Source organism: Asparagus officinalis, chromosome 1, assembly GCF_001876935.1.
Source record: "Asparagus officinalis chromosome 1, Aspof.V1, whole genome shotgun sequence".
NCBI classification, from domain to species: Eukaryota; Viridiplantae; Streptophyta; class Magnoliopsida; order Asparagales; family Asparagaceae; genus Asparagus; species Asparagus officinalis.
This window is the reverse complement of record NC_033794.1, coordinates 76,116,766-76,142,884: the sequence shown is the minus strand read 5'-3', so window position 1 is coordinate 76,142,884 and position 26,119 is coordinate 76,116,766. Positions and strand designations below refer to the sequence as shown.

The window sequence follows — 26,119 nt, the reverse complement described above, 5'->3', positions numbered from 1 at the left end:
ACTTTGGCAGGTTTCAGCCACTCAACTCAAGAACCAGGCATAAAGTCGGGGAAGAAAGCGATCCCTTATCAATACTCAACAACCCTATCCAATCACTGATATAATTGACTGTGTGATCAGTAGTACATCAACAATATACATTTGAATACTTCCATAATAAAAAAAGTACATTTGTACCCGTAGAATGAGAGTATTTGCTTTTTGCAATAAACCCGTACATACAAATTTGCAAGTATATCTCCCCAAAAAAAAAAGAGTCATTATCCCCCCCTAATCGCACGCTGCCCTCCGTCCTTACCCCCTTATCTCCCCCTTCTCTATCCATTTCTCATGTATATGTCAATCATTATCACTCTTATCTTTGAATAAAAAAAATAAAAAGTAAATCCGAGATATTTCCCCCTCTCTCAAAACAACCCTTGTCCGTTCTCTCTCTGAGGACTGCCGCAGTTTTCTTCATCCCTCAATTATTATTTAACACCATATTTCCCTCCTCTATAAAGAGTCCCCCATTCTTCTCTCCTCCCTTCACTTCGAATTTGCAAATATCCCTCTATAGTTTTGTTTCTAATATTACAATGGAGCAAGAGCTAATACCTGGGCTACCTGAAGACATAGCTCGCCACTGCCTGATCCGGGTCCCCTTTCGATCGTTTCGCGCGTCGACCCGAGTCCGTCTGCAAGCTCTGAGCAAGAATCGCGTCCCCGTTCTCCACCGTACCGCAAACTCAGCAACCTTGACCCGGCACTATCATCCTCCTCGCTTTCAGGCCGCAGCCCGCCTTAGCCCGAATCGCGGCCCGGCCGTAATACACTCAGCCTCGACCCCAAGCTACCCAAGGCTCACTGTTCGATCCGTCGACTGCCACGTGGGGTCTACTCACCGCCGATCCCGAGTCTCGCCAACGGCCTCCCGCCGCTTCTGCCAGTCGCGGCCAGTGAGCTCGGGATGCAGTGGTCGGCGGGGGTGGGACCCGGGAGACTTGGGCGCCCCCTCAGGACGGTGTGTGTATGTTTAACGACTTCGGCCACCGGAGCGTGGCGCTTGCTGGGCGCCATGCCGGTCCAAGCCGTTCCGTTCTTCGCATGCGCGTCGGATTCGGGTCGGTCGTGTTCGTGGCGGGCGGGGCACGACGAGGCCAGAAGAACGCATGAAGTCGCGCGCTGGCGTGTACGTTGGCGGAGGACCGCGGTCCAGTGCCCGACATTGAAAGAGAGGACGAGTGCAGGGGGCTGCGTACACGCATGTTCCACGTATTGAGGGTTTACCCCACGGATCACCAGGGGCAATTCAGTAAATCTGCAGAGGTCTTCGAAGTTAACACGTGGAGGTGGGCCATGTTGGAGGAAAACAAGTTAGATTTTGCCACGTGTCCTAGAACATGTGTGGGCGGAGAGGTCGGGAGGATTTACATGTGTCGGCATGGACACGTGGCAGTGCTGGAGGGGAACACGTGGAGAGATGTGATTGAGTTGCCGGAGGACGCCAACGTGGGCCGCGAGTGGGTAGCCAGGGAGAGGGTGATGCGTTGATTGCGGTCGACGCACACATGTGGGGCCTTCGCGGGGTATGAGTCTGGAGATCGGAGGCGGAAGGAGGACGATGTCGGCGGCAAGGTGGAGGATGCCTGAATTGAGTTTTTCCGGTCTGTGGCAGGACCTCGTGGCTGTCGTGCTGTCTTGTGATCTAAGTTTTTTTTTTTTTTACCCTTCCTTTTCTGGGTTTATTAGTTTTGGTTTTCTCAAGAGTTGTACAGGGGAGGCGAGGGGATTCCTTTTCCCCTTTTTTCTCTTTATAGCGTATGATTAGTATATTGTGTATATATTGAGGAGTAAGCTGGTGTGGATTGTGGAAGCTTTTTCATATTAATTCGGGATGAGATATTGTGTCCTAAAGACCATTTGACGCCAATATTATTCAAGTTCAATAGATTCTATTTCAAATATTCTTGTTGTTTTGGTCTATAAATTTTACATACGTATACTTATTTCGAGGAAACTCTTTTGAGAAAACTTTTTTTTTTTTTTTTTTTTTTGAATCAGGCAAAAGGATGAGAATGAAGCATGACAACCTTTATACTCTAGAATGTCAAACGAATAAATCACTAAAAACTTTCTATCCTAAAACGTGGGATGAGCAAGGTATGTTTTTCAGAGAATATCAGATACTTTTTAACGGCTCTTGTGAGATTAGATTAGACATAGTACGTGTCAAAAAGAATTTCAAGAAAGAGTGGTATTAGGGGCACATCCCCTACCACACCACCAACCACCCTCCCCTCTCCCATCGCTACAGTAAACCGGGCCTCACATGGGATTTTAAAATTTTTAAAATCTCATGTGGGGCCCGGTTTACTGTAGCGATGGGAGAGGGGAGTGTGGTTGGTGGTGTGTTAGGGGGTGTGCCCCTAACATTATTTTTCAAGAAATATGACAAAATAATTTTGATTTAGGGGATGTTTGTTTGCCTAAAAAAAGAGGGAAATCAAATAAAAGGAAACCTATTTCTAAGAAAAATAGATTTTGGGATTGTTTGGTTGGCTAAAAAAAGAAGGAAATCAAATAAATAGAGATGAGATGAGATGAGTTGTCACCTTATTATAGGATAATGTGAGTGATTTTTTAAGAAAACTTGTTTTGATGTTGTTTGGTTGGCGGAAAAAATAAGAAAATGAATTATAAGAAACCTATTTCTTGTATTAGGTTGTTTTCTTTTGTTTGGTTATTTCTTAAAAATAAGAAAATAGATGAGATGAGATGAGTTGTATTATATTATTGGATGATGTGACCCACACTTAAGGAAATTGTTTTCCTAGCTTTTTGGGAGGAAAACAAAGAAATAAAATATTAATGGGATGAGATGAGTTGTCACAATCTTATTGGATGATGTGAGTGATTTTTAAATATGAGATGAGATGAGTTGAGTGATGTTGTGGATAAAAATAATATTTTATTAGATGTGGTGGATGTGATGGATGAGTTGTTGGATGAAAATAATATTTTATTAGATGTGGTGAATGAGTTGTTGGATAAAAATAATATTTTATTAGATGTTGTAGGTGAGTTTTAGGGATGGAAATGTGTGAAATTGTATTTTTTGAGATTTCTTGGTTTTCATTTCTATTTTTTGGTTTTTTAGGAAATAACCAAACAGAGAGTAAGATGGTTTATCTCATATACTCTTTTATTTATGCATCTCTCTTTCAACATTATCCGTTCAAGAGTCATACTCCAGAATTAAATCTAGAGCCTCAACTTTATTTTGCCCTTTGCCAAATTCAAAAAAAATCGTACGGAATTTAGAGGCGTGACTATGTTCCATTGGAGTGGGGACTTTCATTTCCACCATTTATTTCTAGATAGCGTTAGCGCTTTGCTTCTATAGCTCCATCTCAGCGAAGGAGAAAAAGAGAGAGAAAGAGATAAGTATTTGCTTCCAAGTGACGATCACAAGTCACAATCACTTGATACAGATCAAATGAAATTTTGATGTGCTCTCTCGCTCTCTATTTTGGGCCTTGTCAACTGTGGACCCTGATAATAAGGGATAGGGGGAAGAAGGGCTTTTGACTCGTCTTAGGTGAAGCCATCATGATCTTCTTAAATTTGAATGCTCCATGTATTACTATTAGGGGCTGTTTGGTTCATTTCCTAGATATAGGGAAATACATTTTTATGTACAAAAACACAAGTTTTGATTTTTTTAAACTTTTCGAAGAAATATATTTTTTCGCTATGGTTCGCACAAAAAAATGGTGGAAAACAAATGTATTTATTTTTCTTGTATTTGGTTCGTATGGAAAAAAAGGAAAAAAAATTTATTTATATGGCAAAAAACAGACGTGGCTGCAGTTTTCGTCGATTTCATGAGGTTGAGGAAGGAATTAGGGAAGAGAAAAAAATCTGATGTGACGACGATTTTTACCGAGTTTTCCTTCTTCAACCCTAGCGAACCAAAGATGGGAAAAAAGACGGAAAGCTTATATCCTACATGGCCACGAAAAATCTGATGTGAAGACGGTGTAAAACTTTTCCACCAAGTTAAAAAACGAACCAAACAGCCCCTTAAAGAAAAAGTTGAATTATTACTAGTGAAACATACTATTTACAGTGGGATTTGTGTGCTAAGTGAGCTTAGATTAAAAGTTATCCACTATTAAATCCCTTCATTTGTGGCAGATAATTGGGGGCTCGAAAGATACGTATATGCTAAGTATTATATCCATATTCACACTAATTCAGAAATGGTTCAATAAGGACCAAATGATCATTATATTCCATACATGTACATCAAAATTGAATATAAACATTAATCAGATAAGAGAGAGAGAGAGAGAGAGAGAGAGAGAGAGAGAGAGAGAGAGAGAGAGAGAGAGAAGAGAGAGAGAGAGAGAGAGAGAGAGAGAGAGAGAGAGAGAGAGAGTGAATCCATGCACAAAGTAGGCATGAGGAAAATACATGAGATTGAAATGGTCATAAAATACATTACCTATTTACATTGAAAGATTCACGATCATCAATCATTTAATATTCAAATGAATTAAGATTAAATCCTGAATAATAAAAAATGGTCAAGGATACACTAATCAATCAGATTTTTCACTGATATTCATTTGGACAAATTTTCAAAAACGACTGTTTTCCAAACTTAATGAGCAAAATCGACCGCTGAAGAAAAAATTTAGCAAAATCGACCTGCACGGGACTACTAGTCCCGTGTAGTTCTAACAAAAGGTCAAAATCGACCCTCCCCTTCACCCACAGCGCCGCCGCGCCCCACTCCGAGTTCGCCACCTTGAACATCACGATCGCGTCACTCTGCCCGCGACCCACGCCCACCAGATCTCGCTCCCTCCCAGTTCCGCGCCGCACACCCCGCGCCAGAGGCCGCTCCCTCCAGCTCCCTGACCGCCGCCTCGTTCGTCCCTCCAAGCCGCCTCACCCAACCCCCCTCAGCCGCCGCGAGCGCCAACGCCGACAGCTCGACACCGGTCGAACCCCGTCTCCCTTTCAGGCCCGACAGCCTCGTCGCCCTTGGTCGCCGCCACCCCCCCCCACTCGCTGTCACCAGCCCGACGCCGCTAAACCGCACTCAGCCTCACCGTCGTCCCCTAGTCGCCGCTGACCGGAGGGAGGGGGGAAGGACCTGTACGTGGTGGGAGAGGGGGCGTGAGGTAGAGTTGGGGGATTTGGGTGAGGAGGAGGCGTCTCAGATGGGTTGGGGATTTGGGGGAGGAGGAGGGGTCGATTTTGCTAAAATTTTTGTCCAACGGTCGATTTTGCCAATTAAATTTGGAAAACAGTCGTTTTTGAAAATTTGTCCTATTCATTTTTGTATGAGTATCATATTAAAAGTTACAAAATTCATATTTGTATCAATATCCTAGCAGATACAGATATCTATATTCGCAGGATACTCAAATCTTTTTCTATCCCTAAAGATACTGCAATTGATTTATAAGATGAATAGAGTTTTCAAAAAATTAAGTACCTCTCCTTGTCCTAACTCAGACAAATTTTGTATAATTCTTCAAATTAAGATAGCAAAAATATCAAAAGCTTTAAAGTTGGTTTTCGAAGGAATAAGGATATTAGAACCATCAATAGAGTAGTTTGCACCATAAATAGAAAAGCTAAAATTTCTACACGAACGCTTTATTCATTCGTGAATGAAATAGATCATCTCATTCTAGAGTTATTTTGATAGAATCTAACATTTACGAGTACGATATAGAGTCAAATATTTCAAAAAATCACTAATCAAATTTTCCAAAAAAACAATCCCCCAGAACAGTAGGAATATTGAAATTAACAAGTCTCTATCAAAGTTTCAGAGGTCAACCATATCTAGCATTTTCTAGTAGATCTCATATCGTCATCAGTGACTTCTAATTGGCTTATAATTCACAAACTGTACATGTCTGCTTTGTTACCCCATGAATGTTCTAAATTAACATATGTCCAATTGCAATTAACTATAAAAAAATGAGGATGATAGATGATCTTATTTATTCTGATTTCTAAACATAATCCCTTGTGCTGACATATAATATTTTACGTGACACGGCATCGACCAAACCTAAATCAGTTCAACTGTATTTATAATACGTAACTTACGAATTCAAATTTGGATTTATTTCTATATAATTGCTATTAAGTTTTACCCTAACTTAAGCAATCAAGTTTAATTAGGCGACACGATCAAACTGTATTAAAGTGAAAGCGGAAACCAAATTTGAGTAGCTTCCACCGCCGTGAAGTCAGCGGATTAATTTTCTTTTTAAGACTAAAGTATGAAAAACGGTGAACTCTTCTAGAATATATAGTTACAAATATTGGAGATGAGTGTTCTTTAGCAAACCTAAAGGTCGATATCATTTGACTTGGCTAAGATTAAGTGACACGCAAAAGTTGTGTGAAATTCGAAAGATGTAAATATTGAGTACAAATTCTATCAGAATGTACCGCACAAATTATTTGATCGATCGAAGCTAAAAAGAGAGCAGTGAAAATATTCAAACACATCTCCATTCTCCGTTTTTTTTTTCACTCATATATAACGTTCTATATTATGCGGGGCATCTTCCTAATTGAATTTATACACATAGCATGCATAATCCAACCAATTCAGTACTGTACACCAATCACCCTGTTTTTTGTAGTGGAGAGGATCCAAATCCAATTCTAAATGGTCATCAATATATAGTTGTTTTTTACCATGCATCTTTCCGAATAATAACCATTCATTATCTATGGGGTGATAAGGAATGAGTGAAAATGTAAGTGTTGTGTGAATTACGTTCATTTCTACTTCACATCATAAGATCAATCACAACTGTTTTTTTTAATAGTGGATGAAAGAGAAGATGCATCCATTATATTTGAAAGTCAATCAGTGGATTATATTGAATTTTTCAAACCTCGTTGTGTATTGTACAAGATCTAATTTTTCTTAATTTATGAATCAAATCAAACGATTTGATACACGGGAACCTTGTGAGGGCAATTTTAATTTTTTTTAACAATGCACCTCGCATTCTATATCAGAGTATTTGTTATTATTTGATCTGTTCACTCTGATTGATTTCAACTGGGTTCAATTGTTTTATTGATTTTATTAATGAACTTGGTGGGAACAATGATATCTTTTAAACTAAGAAGACAAAAATATATATATAGGTGCCTCATGCACACGTTAGACTTGGCCCTGTCTATTTTTTATTGTAAACATTCACAAGCATATGTTACATGGAAAATTAAAGGAAATCCCTAAAATTAAAGGAAATCCCTAAAATTAAATAGAGTCCTTATCACTCTTATCCCTAAAATTAAAGGAAATCCCTCAGTTAAGGACTTTAGGCCAATAAGCCTTATCAACTGCATCTTCAAAATCTTCACAAAAATTTTAGCTAACAGATTAGCTCCATATATGAATGACCTGGTTGCACCTACACAATCAGCTTTCCAATCTGGTAAATCAACCCTTGACTCTATAACCGTTGCAAATGAGATGATACACTTTTGCTCAAAAAGGAAGAAGGAAGTGGCTATGTTAAAGATTGATTTTGCTAAAGCTTTTGATTCTATTAACTGGGATTTCCTTATTAATTTACTTAAAGTACGAGGTTTTGGTCAAAGATGGTGTTCATGGATTTTCAATATTATTTCTACATCAAACTGTGCTGTTCTTGTCAATGGAACCCCTTCCAAGTCTTTCAAATGCAAAAGAGGGTTAAAACAAGGAGATCCCTTATCTCATTTGCTCTTTAATATTGTAGTTGATGTCTTATGCAAGATGATCAGTCATAATGTGGAAGAGGGTTTACTATCCAATCTTTGCATTAAGGAACCTCTCAACCAAATAAGGAGCCTTCAATTTGCCGATGATACTCTTCTTTTTGTCAGGAGCACTATAAATGACATATCCGTTCTAAAGGCAATTTTATATATTTTTGAAGATATCTCAGGTTTGGGTATCAATTATTCTATGTCATCTCTTATCTACTTTGGTAAATTGCATAATAGAGGACAAACTCTTGCTGCTTCCATGAATTGCAATCTTGATCATCTTCCAATCAAATATTTAGGATTGCCTCTGAAGTATGAAAAATTAGCTAAATCTGATTGGCAACCTATGTTGGATAATATGTATAGGAAACTTGCTTCCTGGAAAAGTTCATGTTTATCCTTTGGTGGTAGACTTGTTTTGCTCAACTCAGTTCTTACTTCTATTCCTTTATATTATATGTCTTTCTACAAATTACCAACATGGGTGATTAGAGAGGTGGATAAAATCAGAAAAAAATTCCTATGGACCGACAAAAATTCCTTCAGACCATTCAAATGCTTAGTAAATTGGAAGACAGTGTGCTTAAGTAAATCTGAGGGAGGCTTAGGTGTGAAGGATCTCAAAATTTTTAATGATGCCCTTCTATCTAAATGGTTATGGAAATGCCTTGATAGAGACTCCTTAATTGGAACTCTTCTACATCAACTCTATATTAGAAAAGACTCTCAGCTGCAATTAGCTACCTGTAGTTCTTCTATTCACTGTTTTGGAATAATATCATCTCAATCAAAGATTTGTTTCTCCATCTTCTGCAATGGACTCTTGTTGGAATAATATCATCTCAATCAAAGATTTGTTTCTCCATCTTCTGCAATGGACTCTTGGCTCTGGTGATAAAATAAGGTTTTGGGAAGATAAATGGATCGGTAGTAACACCTTATCAAGTCTATATCCAATTTTATACAAACTATCTTTGTCTACAAATGTCAACATTCGTTCTCAGGGATTTTTTCATAATCATATATGGCATTGGCATCCACTTCTAAAGAGAAGCATTTCCGTTCCTTCATCCACTGCTAAGATTGCACTTATGAATCTTATTGGCTTACACATTGAAGAGAAGCATTTCCGTTCCTTCATCCACTGCTAAGATTGCACTTATGAATCTTATTGGCTTACACATTGTTACCAACAATGTCGACATTCCTACGATGAATCTTATTGGCTTACACATTGTTACCAACAATGTCGACATTCCTACGTGGTCCCTTACAGCCAACGGGAGTTTCTCGGTCAAATCTCATTATACCTTCCTTAACTCCAGAGGAATATCTGCTTTTTATAAAACTGTTTGGAATCCAGTTATGCCGAGTAAATTCCAGTTTTTCACATGGCTTTTATCTATTAACAGACTACATACAAAAGAAAATCTTACAAAGAAAGGATGGCAAGGGGATTCTATATGCATATTATGTGGTATACATCTTGAAACTTGTGATCACTTATTTTTTGAATGCAGTCTCACCAAATCAGTGTGGAAACATTTCTGTGACTTCTATCTCCCTTTCACGTGGCCAACATCTTTATACGAACTGATCATGTCTGTTGAATCTCTACGTAATACTGATGGAGTTTTATGGCGAACGATTTTCACTGCATTATGTTGGAGCTTATGGACATCAAGAAATAAATTTCTTTTTGAAAGCACTTTGTTCTCTGTTACATCTATCATCAACTCAGCGATTTCTATTTTATATGAATGGTCAGGTTCTGGAAGAGGGAAGATGGCTCTTAAGCTAGCAGCGGTTTTCGAAGTGAGACCACTCTTGCGGAGCAACAGTGTTTAGCTTATAATATCAGTTTACTTTCAGTAGTTTCTGATGTCTTTTGTACATACCAACTTTTTGGTGTTTTGTTGTTAGTTCAATTAGTCTATAGAAAACTTAATTTCTCTTGTCCAAATGTATGGTTGGCTTTGGTTCTTACTTATATTCATGTCAACGGTGAATGACGGCAATGCCCTCTCTTCACCTTCATAGATGTTTGTAAGAAGAAGGTCCTACATCCCTAGCAAGAGAAACTATTTTTTCTATCTACTAATCTTTATGGATACAGTTCGTATCCTTCTTTTGTAAACATACTTTTGATTTTTAATGAATAGGGAATATCCCTTGTTTTTCTCTCAAAAAAAAATGTTACATGGAAAATGCAATTTTAGTTTTCATATTGCTTCCTCGGTTATAATATACTAGTCGTGAACACCGTGTAAAACACGGTATATCATTTCTTTTCTTGCTACAGTAATCCTGATTTTTTTAAATAATACAGTACTCTTTTTAAAAAAAAATTAGATTGATGTAGTTCCGATCTCCGCTATAGTTTTTTAAAAATACTACAGTGTTTCCTTGTGCTACAGTGATATTTAAAAAAAAAATACTACAGTACCCAGTTTTCTTTTTGATAAAGTAAAAAATGCTACCCTGACATTTACTGTAGTATAAATAGTAAATCTTGGGTTCTCTCATTTGTATAGAGGAGTAGATTCGTAAATCAACTGCCAATTCAATATAATACACATTTTCCTAATTCCAACGTATGAGTGAATAAACACTAAAGAGTTATCTAATATCCACCCCCTTTAAGTTATTTTACAGGTATGTTAGAAGTAAACGGGGTATATATATTTCTCTTTTAACATCGGCAGGATTGGTCACCGAAGCAAAGATTACCTCGGCGTCACTGATGTGAGCTTGTCCCTAGATTTTACCGGTGACACCAACACATAACATTCTTAACAAAACGTTACACCATCAATAAATATTATATACAAGGTCAGGCCAACGAGATAAAATCATCCCAAAGATAAGATCAGAGTCGTCAGGAATATAAATGCGAGGTGCTGCGCACACCGACAGCAACCTACTGCTGATTAACTGAATCCAAACTGCACGCGGGTTTGGGTTGGTTCTGTCTTTTTGTGGCGTCCAGACATTGGATCCCAAGCCGAAGGAGCCCACTGGGCCGAAGTGGCCGAAGTTTTCGACTCGACTTGGAGTTTATCCTCATGGCTCATGCTCATTATAAACCTTTGGGCCCCACTTGCTCCCTTATACTTGACGTGCAGTGCAAGCGAACGAGCTGATTGAAGTAAACGATGTTGCACAGGGAAGCTAATGTAATGCCTATCTATATTAAACGGGAGACAATTACTTTTTGAGATAGTACTACATGCAAGTTATGTTCTCACAAAAACTTCATAGCATTTTTTAATCCGAAATCTAATACCAACGTATGTATGTTCTATTCATTAAAATTATAGGCCCTCCCTTGGCTGCAAGGCCACTATTTTAATTGTAACTAATAATTCTATTCAAAACTAGCTACGAACAAATTCTATGCAGAAATAGTAACGACACTTGTTCGTTTGTGCTGCTCCATGTTCTTGGCAAATTCAAATCGGTACCATGATATTAAATGCGTAAAATGTAAACATGATATTAATGTATTATCATGCAAGAGACATGGCTGATACCCAACAGCCACAGGAAGTAGGCGTCATCTCGCTCTTTCCCCCAACTGATTTATGGAGACCGTCCATAGTCCAACGAAACGTCCATGTACTCCGGCATCATCAACATCTTCAACCATAAAAATTAAATAATATCTACAAACATGACAAAATATCATCTATATTGTATCATTCAGGTAAAAGAAACCACATAAAAAGTACAACATTGTTGGAGACAAGACGGAAGCAGCGGCAACAGAACAAAGGTAATAAAATCCACACAACCAGGGACTGAAGTCCAAACATAACACTGTCCAGGAAACGATCTCCAGTGAAGCAGAATCTCTCACATTAAGTTTTGCCATGGAGCACCAAGAGAAAATCCTGAGTCTTTCAAGTGATAACAGTAGGAAGCTAATAGTATTTTATCTAAAAGCTGCTGCTTGTTTTCGTACTGAACAGACGGAACAAAAGAGAGCATATAAACTATCACCTCTTCAAAAAGCTAAAGACGACCAGTTTACCGAACCGGTTGCTGATTGTAGTGATTCTTCTCTTTCTTCTTTGCAGCAGCAAGCCGAGCACTCCTCGCAGCAGCCTCCATAGCAGCAGCTCTGGCAGCAGCATCCATCTCCTTGTTAGTTTTCTTCTTCTTGATTGAGACTACTTTCTTAAATCTCTCTTTCACATCAGCTGCTTCCTCAGAGTCCTTCCCAGCAGCAGACACAATGACAATATCTTGGTCATTATGTATTGGAATGTAGGGTTAGCTGCAGATAGCATATACTTTCTTAAACACAGTGACTTTTCTTTAGCTTTTAAACTAGCATGGGAATCCTACGGGAATCTTCTGCGCCTAACTATGATCCTCGTGTAATCCTCACAGAGTTTAAACCTATGTTGCACGTCACAAGCGGTAGTACACATGACAAACTTGCAAATTATAGGATGCAGGAACACGGTTTACACATCAAAATTACTAAGTTGATGGCTTCAATATTGTTTTTTCATTCACGTGTTATGAGAATCAAAATTCCGATAGCATTTTATGCTCTTTTACATGCATACTATAAATAAAAAACCGGTCGTTCTTTTAACTAGATACCCAAACTCTCTAAAATTATAGTTCTAAACTCAGTATGTGCTGAAATGAATCCAACCTTTGCCTAACAAATTTCAGAAAGCGGATGCAAGTGTAAGATATACATCCAAGAAGTGTACAACGGGTGTTTCATATTAAAGCATGCAACATAGTTCCACATATGTGATCAGTGCGTGTATGTGCTAATAAAATAGAATATGGATGATAACTAACTAGACCCCTACAGTCGAAGGGCTGCATGCATCTGCAATTAACGCTAGAAAGTTTTAATACCATTTGACTGCTCTATTCCCAGTTCCGCAAGAAGAGCATCCAGTTCTTGAAGTCCCTTCTTTTTCAACTCTTTCTTGGAGAGTTGTCTCTCGTTCTCTTTCGGTGCTGAGGTAGTAGGTAAAGGCTTCTTCTCTACAGGCTCAGCTGGAATATGATTTTCAGGTTCCGGTTCTGCCTCTTCCTCGATGCCTTCATCACCTTCATCAAGACCTCCATCTTCACTTTCACTTTCCTGCAGCTAAAACACAAGAGAGGGTTGAATTAATCATCTCAGTAAGGGAGTGTTTGGCAATCTGAAAGTGAATTTAAAATATATAAGTTATTTTTTTTTGCAAATGACTTTTACATCCATATCAGCACGCAAGTGAAATGCAGTGTTTGTTTGAAAAATTAAATTATTATCGAAAGTGCAATGTGAAGATGACGTGGCAAAATAAGATTAATTAGAGTATAATTAAAATAATTTAATTAAATTAGTTTCCTTTTTTTCACTTTTATGTGACTTCACCACTTTTTTAGGGGAAGTCAAAATTGCATTAAATCATATGTGGCAATTTTCTTGCATCTCACTTTCATAACCACTTACATGAAAACAAACACCTTAATTGTTAAATAAAAGTAACTTTCTCACTTTCATCTTTCACTTGCATGCAAACAAACACCCCCTAAAGCAAACACAGTGATGATAAGAAACGCTATCAATGACAGAAGGGATACTAAGGATCTCCAGTGGCAGAGGAAAAAAAAAGTTAATTTACTGCTTATTAATGAAGCCGTAAACTTCAGTTGGAGGATAAAAAGAAAAATAAGAACCCCTTAGAAAATGACCGACAACACACTAACACAGCCTAAATAAATTACTATATGAAACCTTATCAAGTTGCTTTAAGATTATGTATGACAAAATACCAAACTACACATCCTTCTGTATTCTATGCAATGATGTAAAAACTCGTAGCAAAACATTCTAATTCAAAGTGCTGTTGAAGCAAACTGAAGGCTAACCAGGTCAACCGCAGTTATAACATTGCTACACATATTGATGTCAATATAACTAAAAATTAAGAGTCAAACTTGATTCTTTGCTTGATCGATTATCGAGTTGTGATCAAGATGACAGCATTTAAATGCTAAGCTAACGACCCTCTTCATAGATTATTAATTATATCGCGCTCTAGCGACCAAGTGACAGATGTCCTTCAAACCTCCAGTACATCCAACCGTTGATGCCAATGAGACCTTAATGTATGCTGTCTTAGGGCATCTTTGGCAACGGAAAGTACATGGAAAGTGAAATTTTGAGAAAGCACTTTCTTCTTACTTTCTATCAAGGTTAGAGAAAGCCCTAGATATCAGTAGGCACCGTCTCAGAGCCTAGCGACTAGATGGGGCCTAGATGGATTTCTTTGTTAAACTAGAGGTATAACTGATTTTGCTGAAGGTTGCAAGAATAAGTGATTTTGCTGAAGGTTGCAAGAATAAGTGATTTTGCTGAAGGTTGCAAGAATAAGTGATTTTGCTGAAGGTTGCAAGAATAAGTGATTTTGCTGAAGGTTGCAAGAATAAGTGATTTTGCTGAAGGTTGCAAGAATAAGTGATTTTGCTGAAGGTTGCAAGAATAAGTGATTTTGCTGAAGGTTGGAGGTTGAGGAGGGGGAGTCCATGAAGGCAGCAATGGAGGAAATCAACACAAGCCTAAACTTTGCAGTCCGCATAAGAGCTCATGCTCCTCTAGGCAATCCCAAGGCCTAACAGGTGACCTAAGTACCGCTTTGGCCTAGGCGGTAGCATAGGAGGATGCCTTCACCCCTTTTAATACTATGCTTTCTATATGCAAAAGCTTGTTTGGATGATAGAAAGTATAAAACAAACGTAAAGTACAGGTGACAAATGACGTGGCAGTTACTTTCTTGTAGTCTGGTTATCATGAAAAGCAATAGTACAACTTGGACAACTGGAGTAAAATGATAGGTGAGGAAGTTTTTTTTTTTAACTAATTTCTCTGTCATCTTCCCTTCACTCTTCCACTTTCTTAAAATTTTTGAGGAAAAAGGGATTAAAAGCTGATGAGATACCCTTCACGTTTCATTTAGCTTTAATTTACTATTCCATTCACTTTCCAAGTGCCAAGCAAGAAAACAACGGAAAGTGTAGCTACTTTCCAATTTTTTGTCCATTTCCCATTTACTTTCAGGTTGCCAAACAAGCCCTTACAGAAAAATACTAAAATTTCCAAATTTCAATAGCATCAGTACATCTGCCGACCACTCCTCATTCCATATTCAAATTACCGGAGCTAGCCATGACAAATAGAATCTTCCTAATCATTGATGGATTGAGGTTTCAAATCTTTAAAGAAAGTCTCTTCAATCACCTTTGAAAAATTCAGACATAATATTTAATTAGAAACCATTATGTGACATAGTTACTTCCATCAACATCCTCAACTATCTTCTATATTCAGCATTTCTTGGTAAGGTATCTATTATGAAGGGAAGGTGCTTTCTTAGAAGAAATCCATAATAGCACGTTGTCCATCCTCAACCATTCAGATCTCCTAAAATTAGAGAAAACACTTAATGGCAAGTTTTTCATCCTTCAATAACCAGATCCCGAAGAATGACACAGTTAGCTTAATCAGCAACCAAGTCTGCCTTATTGATGCTCTTGCTTATATATGCCATCTATAATGACGGAACGGTGGTTTCTCAGAAGAAAACCATTATTGCCGTTTCCAAAATGTCAAGGTTTCCTGGGATTACAAATATCTTTAATGGCTAATTTTTCTGTCATGAATGATCTGACCTTGCATGATCACATTCACCTTTTAATGTGCACTTGCCTTTTAAACCTCTTCTATACCATAACACAGTTAATTTAAATCAGCATCAACACCTACTAACCCAATTAAGTTATCCGTTCTATAAGGCATCTATTACGAAGGAAAATATGCTTACTCGGAATAAATCGGTAATAGCGTGTTTTTAATCATTAAATTTTCCGATTTCTTGGGATAAGAAGAATCGGTATAACTTTCATCATCAAACGCTAAAACCTCGCAGGATTGACTCTTGCAGTCTTGTGCTTGCACAGGAAGAAGACTCCGGTTCCACTAACAATGCTCCCTAAATTCCCTGTTCAGCATCCTATGGTGAGTTACCGTTCTTATTCAATCTATGCTATGATGGCATCTACAGAAGCTGTCGGAAAATAGCAAGTCGCCCAATTAAATGGACCCAAACAACATCCTCTTCTGACCAACTACTTAAGCTTTTTTCTTTCTGCAAATACTTTTTGAAGAATAACAATAAAAAAATTGATAAAATAAGCAAAACCAATACCTAAAACTGGAAGAGGATGCATGATAGCAAAAATGCAATAAATAGTGTGATAATCAAAAGCATGACACTGTTTATACAAGGAAATGTGAAACAAACGTAAATTCGGAGTACTTGGCTGTGAACCTGTATCAGAAATAGAGGCACTTGGTGATTTTTAGAGAGAATTTGTTGTCGCGCTAAAAGAACAGTAAGAAGCTTAGACACCTTTCTACAGAAGAGGCCAGCAAGGTACAGACATACATTCTCATATGTTATGAAGAGGTGACATCCTGGAATAGAGGATTAAAAAATTCTCGAGAAGGGTCATTTTAATCAGAAGTTCAAATCTAAAAAGGCATATCTAAGCTTCTCTCCTAACCCAGAATGATGTAATGGCTAGTACGTTATGCAACTTGGAATTATTTTTCACATTCCCATCATGGAGAATCCTGATAGACTTCTCTTCACACGGATCAAGGCAGAGAAACTAATATGGAAGGTAAACCTCATCTCGTGCATGCTTTCTACGATACATATGAAAGGCATGGTAAATGTCATTTGAAAGAAAAACTTACCAGTGGTGTATATGCTAGCATGCAAAGGTATCTAAAGCATCTCAGTTGAAAATATCTTAGGGGAAAGGACAGACCTGGTGCTCTTTGAATCATGAACAACTTATAAGGGGAAAAACTAGTGGTAGTAGTACATGATATGCAATATAACTAAACGATTATAAAAAATTCATAAGCAACTTCTGCAGAACCAATTTATAGTGAAATAAACTATGTAGCTGGAAAAAGAACTTGATGGTAACGCTATAAATGTTTCATAGCAGCAAAAATTTGTGTAAACATATAAAATTATTTTCTTCGCTAAGCACGAAATGAAAGTAAGATATGAAAAAGTAAATGTCCATCTCCTGTTTGTCATTAAATTGGATAAAAAAAAGGAGAGACAATAGTCCCATGTCTTTACTTCCTAATGCGTTAGAAATTTAAAAGAAAAAAAGAACACAAAATCTAAAAAGAACCAAATAAGAAGACAAAGGAACTATCTGTCGTTACATAACTCCATCTAAAAAAGGTTCAAGAACTCCATCTAAAACAAGGTTCAAGAATCTCAAGATGCTTTACTTTGGCCTGTGTACTGTATGTATTAGTATCAGGCTTGCACCAGAATATTATTTGAACTAATTTAGCATAACTTACATGCATAGACGGCATGCTCATACCGAAAAGACAAATTTGCAAGTTTATTATGCATTACAGATGTAAACAAATCTATCTACCATAACTGCAGCCATAGTTCAAACATGCATAGCAAGTTATGGACCAGTATGCTAGAGACATTCGTTTCAAATCAAAAAGAGCAATAAGGAATAAAAGACAGAACAAAGAAAAGTAATGTAGATGAAGTAAGTGTTTTTATTTATACTGAATTTCATAGATCTTTCCAAAATAACATAGTTATCATGGATGCTTCAGCTAAGTAGTTAGTACATCAATTTCACTATCAAAATGACTATTGGACAATTAATGAGTAGTGTTCTACATAACAAAAAACAACACTTACATACAAATCTAGCTTTTCTTGCAGCTCCAGAGCAAATGGGGGATCAGGTCAAGAAAATTTATCATGTAGCAGTGATATAGTTTTCAAAATACAATGGGCTACAATAGCAAAATATGCACATATTCTTTGCAACATGACAAAAGTAGAATCACAAGACATTCAAATAAATGCACAAGAGACCAGGAAATGCATATATTAAGATCTGTTTGGCAAAAAAAACAAAAACAAAATGTAAAAGCGACTAAATTGCCTATACTAAGAGCTGCATAAGATGCTTAAATAAAGTGCAAGGATCAGAATAAACTTGACAAGGACTCTTAGCCATATTGGATTATGCAGTGTAGTATTCCGCCAAGTACCTTAGTCATGAACATATGCATGAATATGATAACCAAGACTAGATAAATATGTAATTTATCCTAAAATTCTAAAGAGATGGTGTAAAAGTGAAAACGAGCAGCCATGTTCAGGGATAACCTTAAATTTACATCCAAAATAATAATATGGTCTTCGGCGAGAATTAAATTACTCAGCTGGACGGACATCTTAGCATCCATTGCACCGAGAACTAATGTCCCCGGTACATGTAGCAGGTAGCTTTCTCACTTCTATTTAATAAATTGAACTTCCCCCCGTGTTGATCTTCTTATGATGCTGTAGGCCACACTCTAGAACTAGGGGTGTGGCCTTTCATTTTGTAACCAGTTCTTTTGAGTAATGTAGTGGCTGGAATCTCTTCTAGGGGTTCCATCCTTATTCCTTTACAAGAAAAAGGACTACCCCAGCATGGTTGGAATATTAATGGCTGACAGTTATCTAGCAACTTAAATGCTGTAACGTCATGAAGGTAAGATTTTGTACAGGCCCAACTATCCTTTTAGACATAACATCTAAGACCTAAAGATCCCACCATATGGCACTACATATTTACGGACCCAAAGTACAAGAAGGGAGTAGCCTGCAACTGGGGTGTTTTAACAGAAGTTGCATGCAATTGATCAATTTTTGGGTAATTCCAAATGTTTGTTTCATTTCAATCATAATTGCATGCAATTGAGCAATTTATGCATAACCGCAAGTGTTTTTTTCATCGCAATTGACTGCATGCAGCTGCAACCGCAATTGCAAACCCCCTTCAATTGCAAAGTATGACTTGCAACCAAACTGCAGGTCACAATCGCAAACAAAATGAACCCCAAACATTTTTGAGTTGCAACATTAGTTGCAACAAAGCAAAATAAAAATAAATACATACTTAAAACAATGTTCAAGAAAAAATATTAAACTTCAAAGGACGTACAAAATTTCAATAAATTATAATATATTAAAATAAACTTTTAAAATTTTATTGAAAAAATATTGCATTTCAAAATAATCAAAACAAAAAAGTCAACAATTTTTTTAAAAATACAAAAATGAACTTTTACAAAAAACAGAAAATTATCAAAAAAAAATTGTTTTTAAAAGTTTTAATTTTTCCAAAAAACCTTCAAAAAAATTCTAAATCCATTTTTTTACAAAAAAATAACTTTTCAAGAAATCTGAATTTTTATGAAATACTAATGACATTATATGTTTAAAATTTTACTTGAAAAAATAACATATTTTACAATTTACTTCAGATTTTTCAAGAAACATACTTTAAAAAATACAAAAACTATAAAACATCAAAAAAATATAAAACATCAAATAATTTTAAAAAATCATTAAAAAACCAACAAATTGTAATAAATATTAATAGTTCTAAGAATAAAATTAGTACTTAAAATCCAAAAAAAATCCAATTTGTTTCCAATCCAATTTATTAAAAGTGAAAACAAGTTGCATATGAGAAGTTGCTAGGAGAACCAAACAACTACAACTACACTACAGTAGTAAGTGCAAGGTGTAGAATTTTAAAATTAAACCAAACAACTGCAAGTGTAATTGCATGCAACAAGAATTGCAATGATTCGATTGCATGCAAGTCACGGAGGCATAGCAACAATAGTTGCAAGTTACCAAATGCCCCCTTAGATCACACGTGTACAGTTAGAAATTTAATGTGAAAAATGCCAATACACACCAGGTATTAATTTTAGAATGGCATAAATGCAATCAAACAAGACTATTAACTCGAGGAAACCCTAACAAACTATAAAATATATAGCACAAACAATTATGTACATACTTAACCATAACCAATTTTGCATTTTGGACAGAATTGAGTGGACCAAGATTTTAAAACTAGAAGAAGAAAAAATTAGCATGTGATCTATGATACAGTATCAAGGAAAAGATTTCAGTTTTCGAATAATATGAGTTACATAAACATTTCATAAATAAACAGGATGACATTCCATTTAGTTGCTAGTGCTTCAGAAATGATGTTTCCATATTCCACCACACACACAACAGAAGCCAAAGAATGTGATTTCCAACATTAGATCTTCTCATATGCATTTCCCCACAAACTGAACAAAAAACTTCCCAAAACTCATCACTATGTAATTGGAAGATTAATTCTTTACATGGAAAGTAGGTCTTGTTTATGCACGGAGCTAGATTCAAAGGTTTTATGGCATAGCTACCAATTGCTCAGTCGTCCTTGGGTTATGTTAGGCCTATAGACATTTATTTGAATGACTAGGAAAAAGAGATGGAAATGATTTATCTCCATCTCCAGAAAGGACAAGTTTATAAGCAAGATGGAACACATGTAAAGATAACAGCCGAACATCCCTATAACCAGAGAGACACAACTCACAAGCGAAGGATAGTATCACTTTCACATAAAAGTGGAAATACAGAATAAATTATACTGCAAGTTTTATGATTTAATTGCTAATGTTGACAAAGTAATTATGTACTTCAAAAGCCACAATATGTTAGAAATGCAAACATTAGTCACTAAATTGCATGGAAATGAGTACGGGTACGAGTATGGGTGCAGCACAAGACTCTCTCTCTCTCTCTCTCTCTCTCTCTCTCTCTCTCTCTCTAATTAATTTCACATGAGATCATTTTTGTTTTTCATTTCATGCGTCATTAGAATTAAAATTCCTATCACATTTTTGTATATCTTTTATTAAATTGACTAGTATAAATTGGAAACTACTCATTTTTTAACTAGACACCCAAACAACCCGTTAAATTTATAGCTTTCCTTGGGTATAGGCGGATGAATCTGCACCATATCTAACTCGTTTTAAGAAATGGATGTAAAGTGTAGGTTATATGTCAGGTGTTTGACAAGTGTTTTAAATTAGAACACATCATATCATTGCGTACATGTCATAAAAAATGTATGCATATGTTCAAGGAGTATCCATGAAGTTTGGGTACGGGAACGCATCGATACGGGAACGGATTCATGATAGAAGAAGCCGGGTAATGTAGATTAGTCATAATAACCCGTGTAGGATTGTGAACAATTCTTCAAAATAGCAAAGCTAACTAACTGTAACAGGGAAACATAAATATCTGCTGTGATTATATCCGAAATTGGCCCCAAAAGAGTTTAATTATTTGAAATGAAAGTTATGTATGAGACATCAACAATGCCAACATCTGATCTAGCCACAAGATCTCAATCATTCAAACAAACAATACTAAGATCACCATACTCACAAATACGGGTGACAAATGATTCTACCAGGCTTCAAAAAATAATAACTGTACACCAGAGCAATAGGCGAACTAATTGCAGCCGGTCAAATATGTCAAGAAAACAAAACACCAGATTACTGTTATCAAATTTTCACGACCCAGAGAGAGAGAGAGAGAGAGAGAGAAACAGGTCACAATAATAAACAAACAATAGACCAATAACTCTGCTAGGAAGAAATAACATATGCATAAAAACAATAAAATCATCATGGAGATGGGTCATAATACATGTAAAAACAATAAAAACAATACAATCATCATGATCAATCACTGATACTAGACCAAAGTAGTTTACATCGAATTTGTAACTATGTGACAAACTGTAGCAATCAAAAATGGGCAACGAACTGTCAGATTTAGCTTATACATAGACCAATCTAGCAAATGAACAAACCAACATCTAGAAACTATAGGGACTATTTCGATCATGAAAATAGTTAAAAAAAAGACATTTGAGTTTACCATATACAAGAAGCATTGGGTGAAGAAAAGACCTCCAGGATAGTATGACTCAAGTTAAGAAACCTCCAACCTGCAGTCTAACCCAGAGTCATGGTCACCAGTAAGTGAAGAAAAACGACCATTATTCACAATCCACAGTTCAATGCGGACTATGGACAAAAGAAAAATGTCATTGACAAGGACTGCATTTAGAAGAAAAATGCAGGCATTCCTCCAAAAGGCCACCAAGTAGAAAGACAGCAATGACGAGAGCAGGTAGATGGAATACTTAAAGCTGCTTGAAGAAAGCTATAGAAGGATGTCAAAAATTGGACCAGATGGGGTCCCTGTTTTTCTTACGCATGAGCAATATATACTAGAGAAAAGGGCATAACAAAAGAGTTCCACATTCCTAGTGGATTGACGCTCCATGAAGAAAGATGGAACCATGCCCTGCTCATCCTTATCCACACGGGAGGCCAGAAAGGTGGGAGACCATAAAGCAACAACTAAAATGGAACATGAAGTTTATCTCAAAAATCTCCATGTTAAAAAATATAAGTAAATATTAAATGTACCAAGTAGGATCCATGGGTGGAAACCACATCCTAAAGAACATTGTGATAACCCAAGAAATAATTCAATTATACATATAGAAAGGGAAGGCATCATAAAGGTAGAGTTTTAGTAGACGTGCAACTGCTTTCTTAGGTAATTACAAGACTACGGAAGGGGAGAAAAGACAATGTGTCACTAGGTCTCAAATCAGAATCATCTATTTTTGTCAGTGGCAATGTGGAAAAGAAGGAAATGTTTTTGGAAAAGAAGAACCAGGCATGTAAATTTAGTTAAACAACTTGTGTTTCTTCTCTTGATCTGAGCCTTTTAATAGTATTGCCTATTCGTAGTAGTGTAAAACTATTAAGCATGCATCTTACAGAATAGCATTTGCCAAGTAGACCCAGGACATATTGCAATGAAAAAAGGGCTCTTATACTGCTTTGGGACTGCTCCGAGAAGGCAATCGTAGCATTATCATAAGAACTCACTCATCACTAGTTTAGAGAATATGATGGAACATATTAGGCATCACCGATGTAAGAGTTTTATTCGGAGAGCTAGGTTACGATTTACAAATGACAAAGGGTGACACAAACATTCAAAATCACAAAAAGGAGACCAATACTGCAGGCGAAGATTCAGCTTTGCATGTATATACACTCAAGATTATTTTGGCATGCTCGAAAGAGGATAATCAGATTGTAATAAGAAAATGTGTGTATCCACTCATACACATGCTTACAGACACATACCAATATACACATACGCATGCATGCACGCATATATATTCACTATGTGACGATGAAATAGAAGCAAGAGGAGATGAAGGATGCATAGACTCTTGAAGCATTGAACAGCTCCAGGAAAACCCTAAATACATGATTTTTTTGGGCGTTGCCATTGTATATAGGCTAGAAATAGCATAGCCTCAATGAGACATCACAAACGCCACTGAAAATGCTTTCAAACAAGTGCAGCTGGATTAAAACAGACTCAGAGCTTGGGCAGGGTTACACAAAACCTAATGATGAGAAACCACTAAACCAAATAAGTGTATTGAACAGTAACCAGCTAACAGTAGAGGGAGGAGGTATGGAGGTACTTCCAGGAAAGTATACCTAAAGAGGATATCCATTAATAGATCATCGTCCTATCTGCAAGGAAGGTGAGTCAAAAGTGTAGCGAAAAGACTGGACCAACAAAACTTAATTTAAGTAGCTTCTATTTCCTACATGCTATTTGGCTAATATGAAAGTTTATGTAAACTTTCATATGTAAAAATAACTCACTGCAACTTAAAATTACGATGCAAAGTTCAATCAGAACTTAATATAACCTCTATTTCCCATTCTATGTGGCTAATATCAAATGTAGATTTTTCAAAAACAAACATAAATTCATTAGCAACATAAAATTACTCTGTGAAGTTCAATATTTACGACCCCATAAAATTACTTTGTGATAATGGGATTTATCTGTCCAACTACACAACAAATAGCTTCTACAATTTTTTTATATCCAATATCCAACATAAAAGCACAGGTAAACAAATAAAGGAACAATGAGCAAGAAACTATTCAAATGAATAACTTTATAATTTATAATATATACCTCCTCCATCACTGCCTCGATCTCCATCTCTTTCTTCTGATTACTCGGATCTGAAGCTCCCCAAATCCCCTGTGGAGGAGCAGAGGTCGCGTAGTAATCATCATCATCCTCATCCTCGACATCAGCCCACGATTTGTTAACCAAAGGCTTCGGGTTCCAAAACACCGGCGGCTCCAGCTCCTTCGCGTGACTCTTTGAAGACCCCTTACTCTTCGAGGAATCCTTAGTCGACTTCTTCTTCTTCTTAAGGCTCTCGAGAACTGCAAATCCGTTAGTGCTCCCAATCTTCAGCGGCCCCTCGTTACTCCTGCTTCCACCTCCAGCCATTATCTCGCGCGATAAAGTACAAACTTTATCTCGATAAAGTACAAACTTCAAAGATTCTGATGATCCTCGCTATCTCGCGCGACTCTTGATTTCGACAAAATTCACTTGGAGACGCTAAAAATTCGACCTCGTGAGAAAAATTCCAGGTACGTGAGAAATTTCGACGAATTGTTGAGAGCAGGATGGAAAATCGATCGGAACGAACAAATTAGGGTTCGACGGTCAAGGATCCGAGCGTACAAAGAGGGGAGATTGATCGGATAAATCAATGATTATAGGGTTTCCAAAATGTTGATGGAAGGAGAGAAGTTTCGATTGCAGATCGAATTAGGGTCTGATTGGAGATCGAATTAGGGTTTGGAGAGCAGCGAGAAATTAGGGTTTGGGATGAAGGATCAGACGGGGGAGAGGGGGGAGAGATTGATCGGATAATGGAATGATGCTAGGGTTTCAAAATCTTGATAGAGAGAGAGACAGAGATTGCGGATCAAATCAGGGTTTGATTGGATATCGAACTAGGGTTTGGGTAACGATTTTGTCTGCAATTTTGCCTTTTACTTTGATCTGGACGATGAGAGAGGCAATGATGAGATAACGCGAATGGCTTTGTGGGTTTTATTTCCTTTTATTATTGTTGTGGCGAAGCTTCTTACGTTATCCTCGAGGCGGTACCAGACTTAACCTGTACTGTTGGGGGTTGTTTTTTTCAAATCTACGATACGTGTTTCATATGGTATTTGAAATACTGTAATTTGTGGATATGGGTGTCATCATCGGATTTAAAATATATAGGTTTTTTAACATGAGTTTGGATTTTTAAAATATTGTTTGTTTCATCAATATTTTAGGATATGTAATACTAAAATTTATAATATTTTATTTGTTTCAAATTCAAATTGTAACATTACAAATTTTAAAATTTGAAATCTATAGTTGTAGCAAACAAAATTTAGGATTACCAAAATAATGATTGGTAAATATAAGAACCTTTTGGTGAGCTTACCTTCCACAAAAGAATAAATACAATTGTATTCAATTGGGGTAATCTACCTATTCAAATTTATACTCCAACGGTCATAAACTAACCCGAGACAATGTAAATAAAAAAATGTAAAAACAATTTATAATATAGAGGCTCAGAAAATTTTCATTTTTTAATACCTATATAATGAAATTGCATCATAGATTCCATTCAAATAATGGACCGCCTCATCTAAAAATTACAAAAGCAATCTAGATTTTATTTTCATTAATGAACGCCTCCTGTAAACAATGAAATCACATTGTAGTTGGCATTTATCAATATGTGACCAATCATCATAACTAAATCCGAAAAACTCAAAAAACTCACTTATTCATCCTAGAATTTCAAATCCAAGATCACTAGCTCAAAAAAATGTCATGCCCCGCTTCCCAAAATATCAGGGAATCAGAACATGAACAAGCTCGCGACGTATTAGACTGAGGAGAAATAAGTACTAGATCTTCTACTCAATCTAATACGCTAAGCGTCAAGCAATATAAAGCGAAGGCACGGATTCCTGATCACAGTTCGAGAATATAATAAATAACTCAGAACAAAATGATACATATCACAACTGAAATATCATCTCAGACATAATATTTGGGTCAACATGCCCTTATACAAAACTATCAAACTGAATATTGGAGAGATATAAAAATACATCGATCAAACGGAAATAGAAAGGTGCTACAAAGATAAATAAGGACCGTCGAACAACTAAAGGAAATAACTAAGCTTCAGCTTCTTCTTCTGCTCTGTCTGCAAAGTACTCCTGCTGAGAATACTCTGGCTCCTACTGAACTTGTCTGCCCTCTAAATCTGACGTACAACCTGAGAAAAAAGGAGTACGTCAGGGTGCATGGCACACGATAAGATCCCAAAAGGAAGAATAGAAACAGACGAACGACCAATGCAATAACAATAATAATGAAGAAACGTGCAG

The 26,119-nt window shown here is 36.8% G+C and overlaps 1 protein-coding gene across 2 annotated transcripts; it reads right to left on the bottom strand.

Moving 5' to 3' along the window:
• Positions 12,031 to 24,770, bottom strand: LOC109826273. 2 transcript variants are annotated; one of them, XM_020393294.1, is made up of 2 exons: positions 23,826 to 24,770; positions 12,031 to 12,904 (listed from the first exon to the last, which is right to left on the bottom strand). In XM_020393294.1, the coding sequence occupies exons 1-2, from the start codon at positions 24,150 to 24,152 to the stop codon at positions 12,656 to 12,658; spliced, it is 576 nt and encodes a 191-aa protein (XP_020248883.1). In that variant the 5' UTR covers positions 24,153 to 24,770; the 3' UTR covers positions 12,031 to 12,655. The 2 variants fall into 2 exon arrangements, with proteins under 2 accessions (XP_020248883.1, XP_020248876.1); XM_020393287.1 differs by having other exon boundaries at positions 12,032 to 12,910; positions 23,826 to 24,768.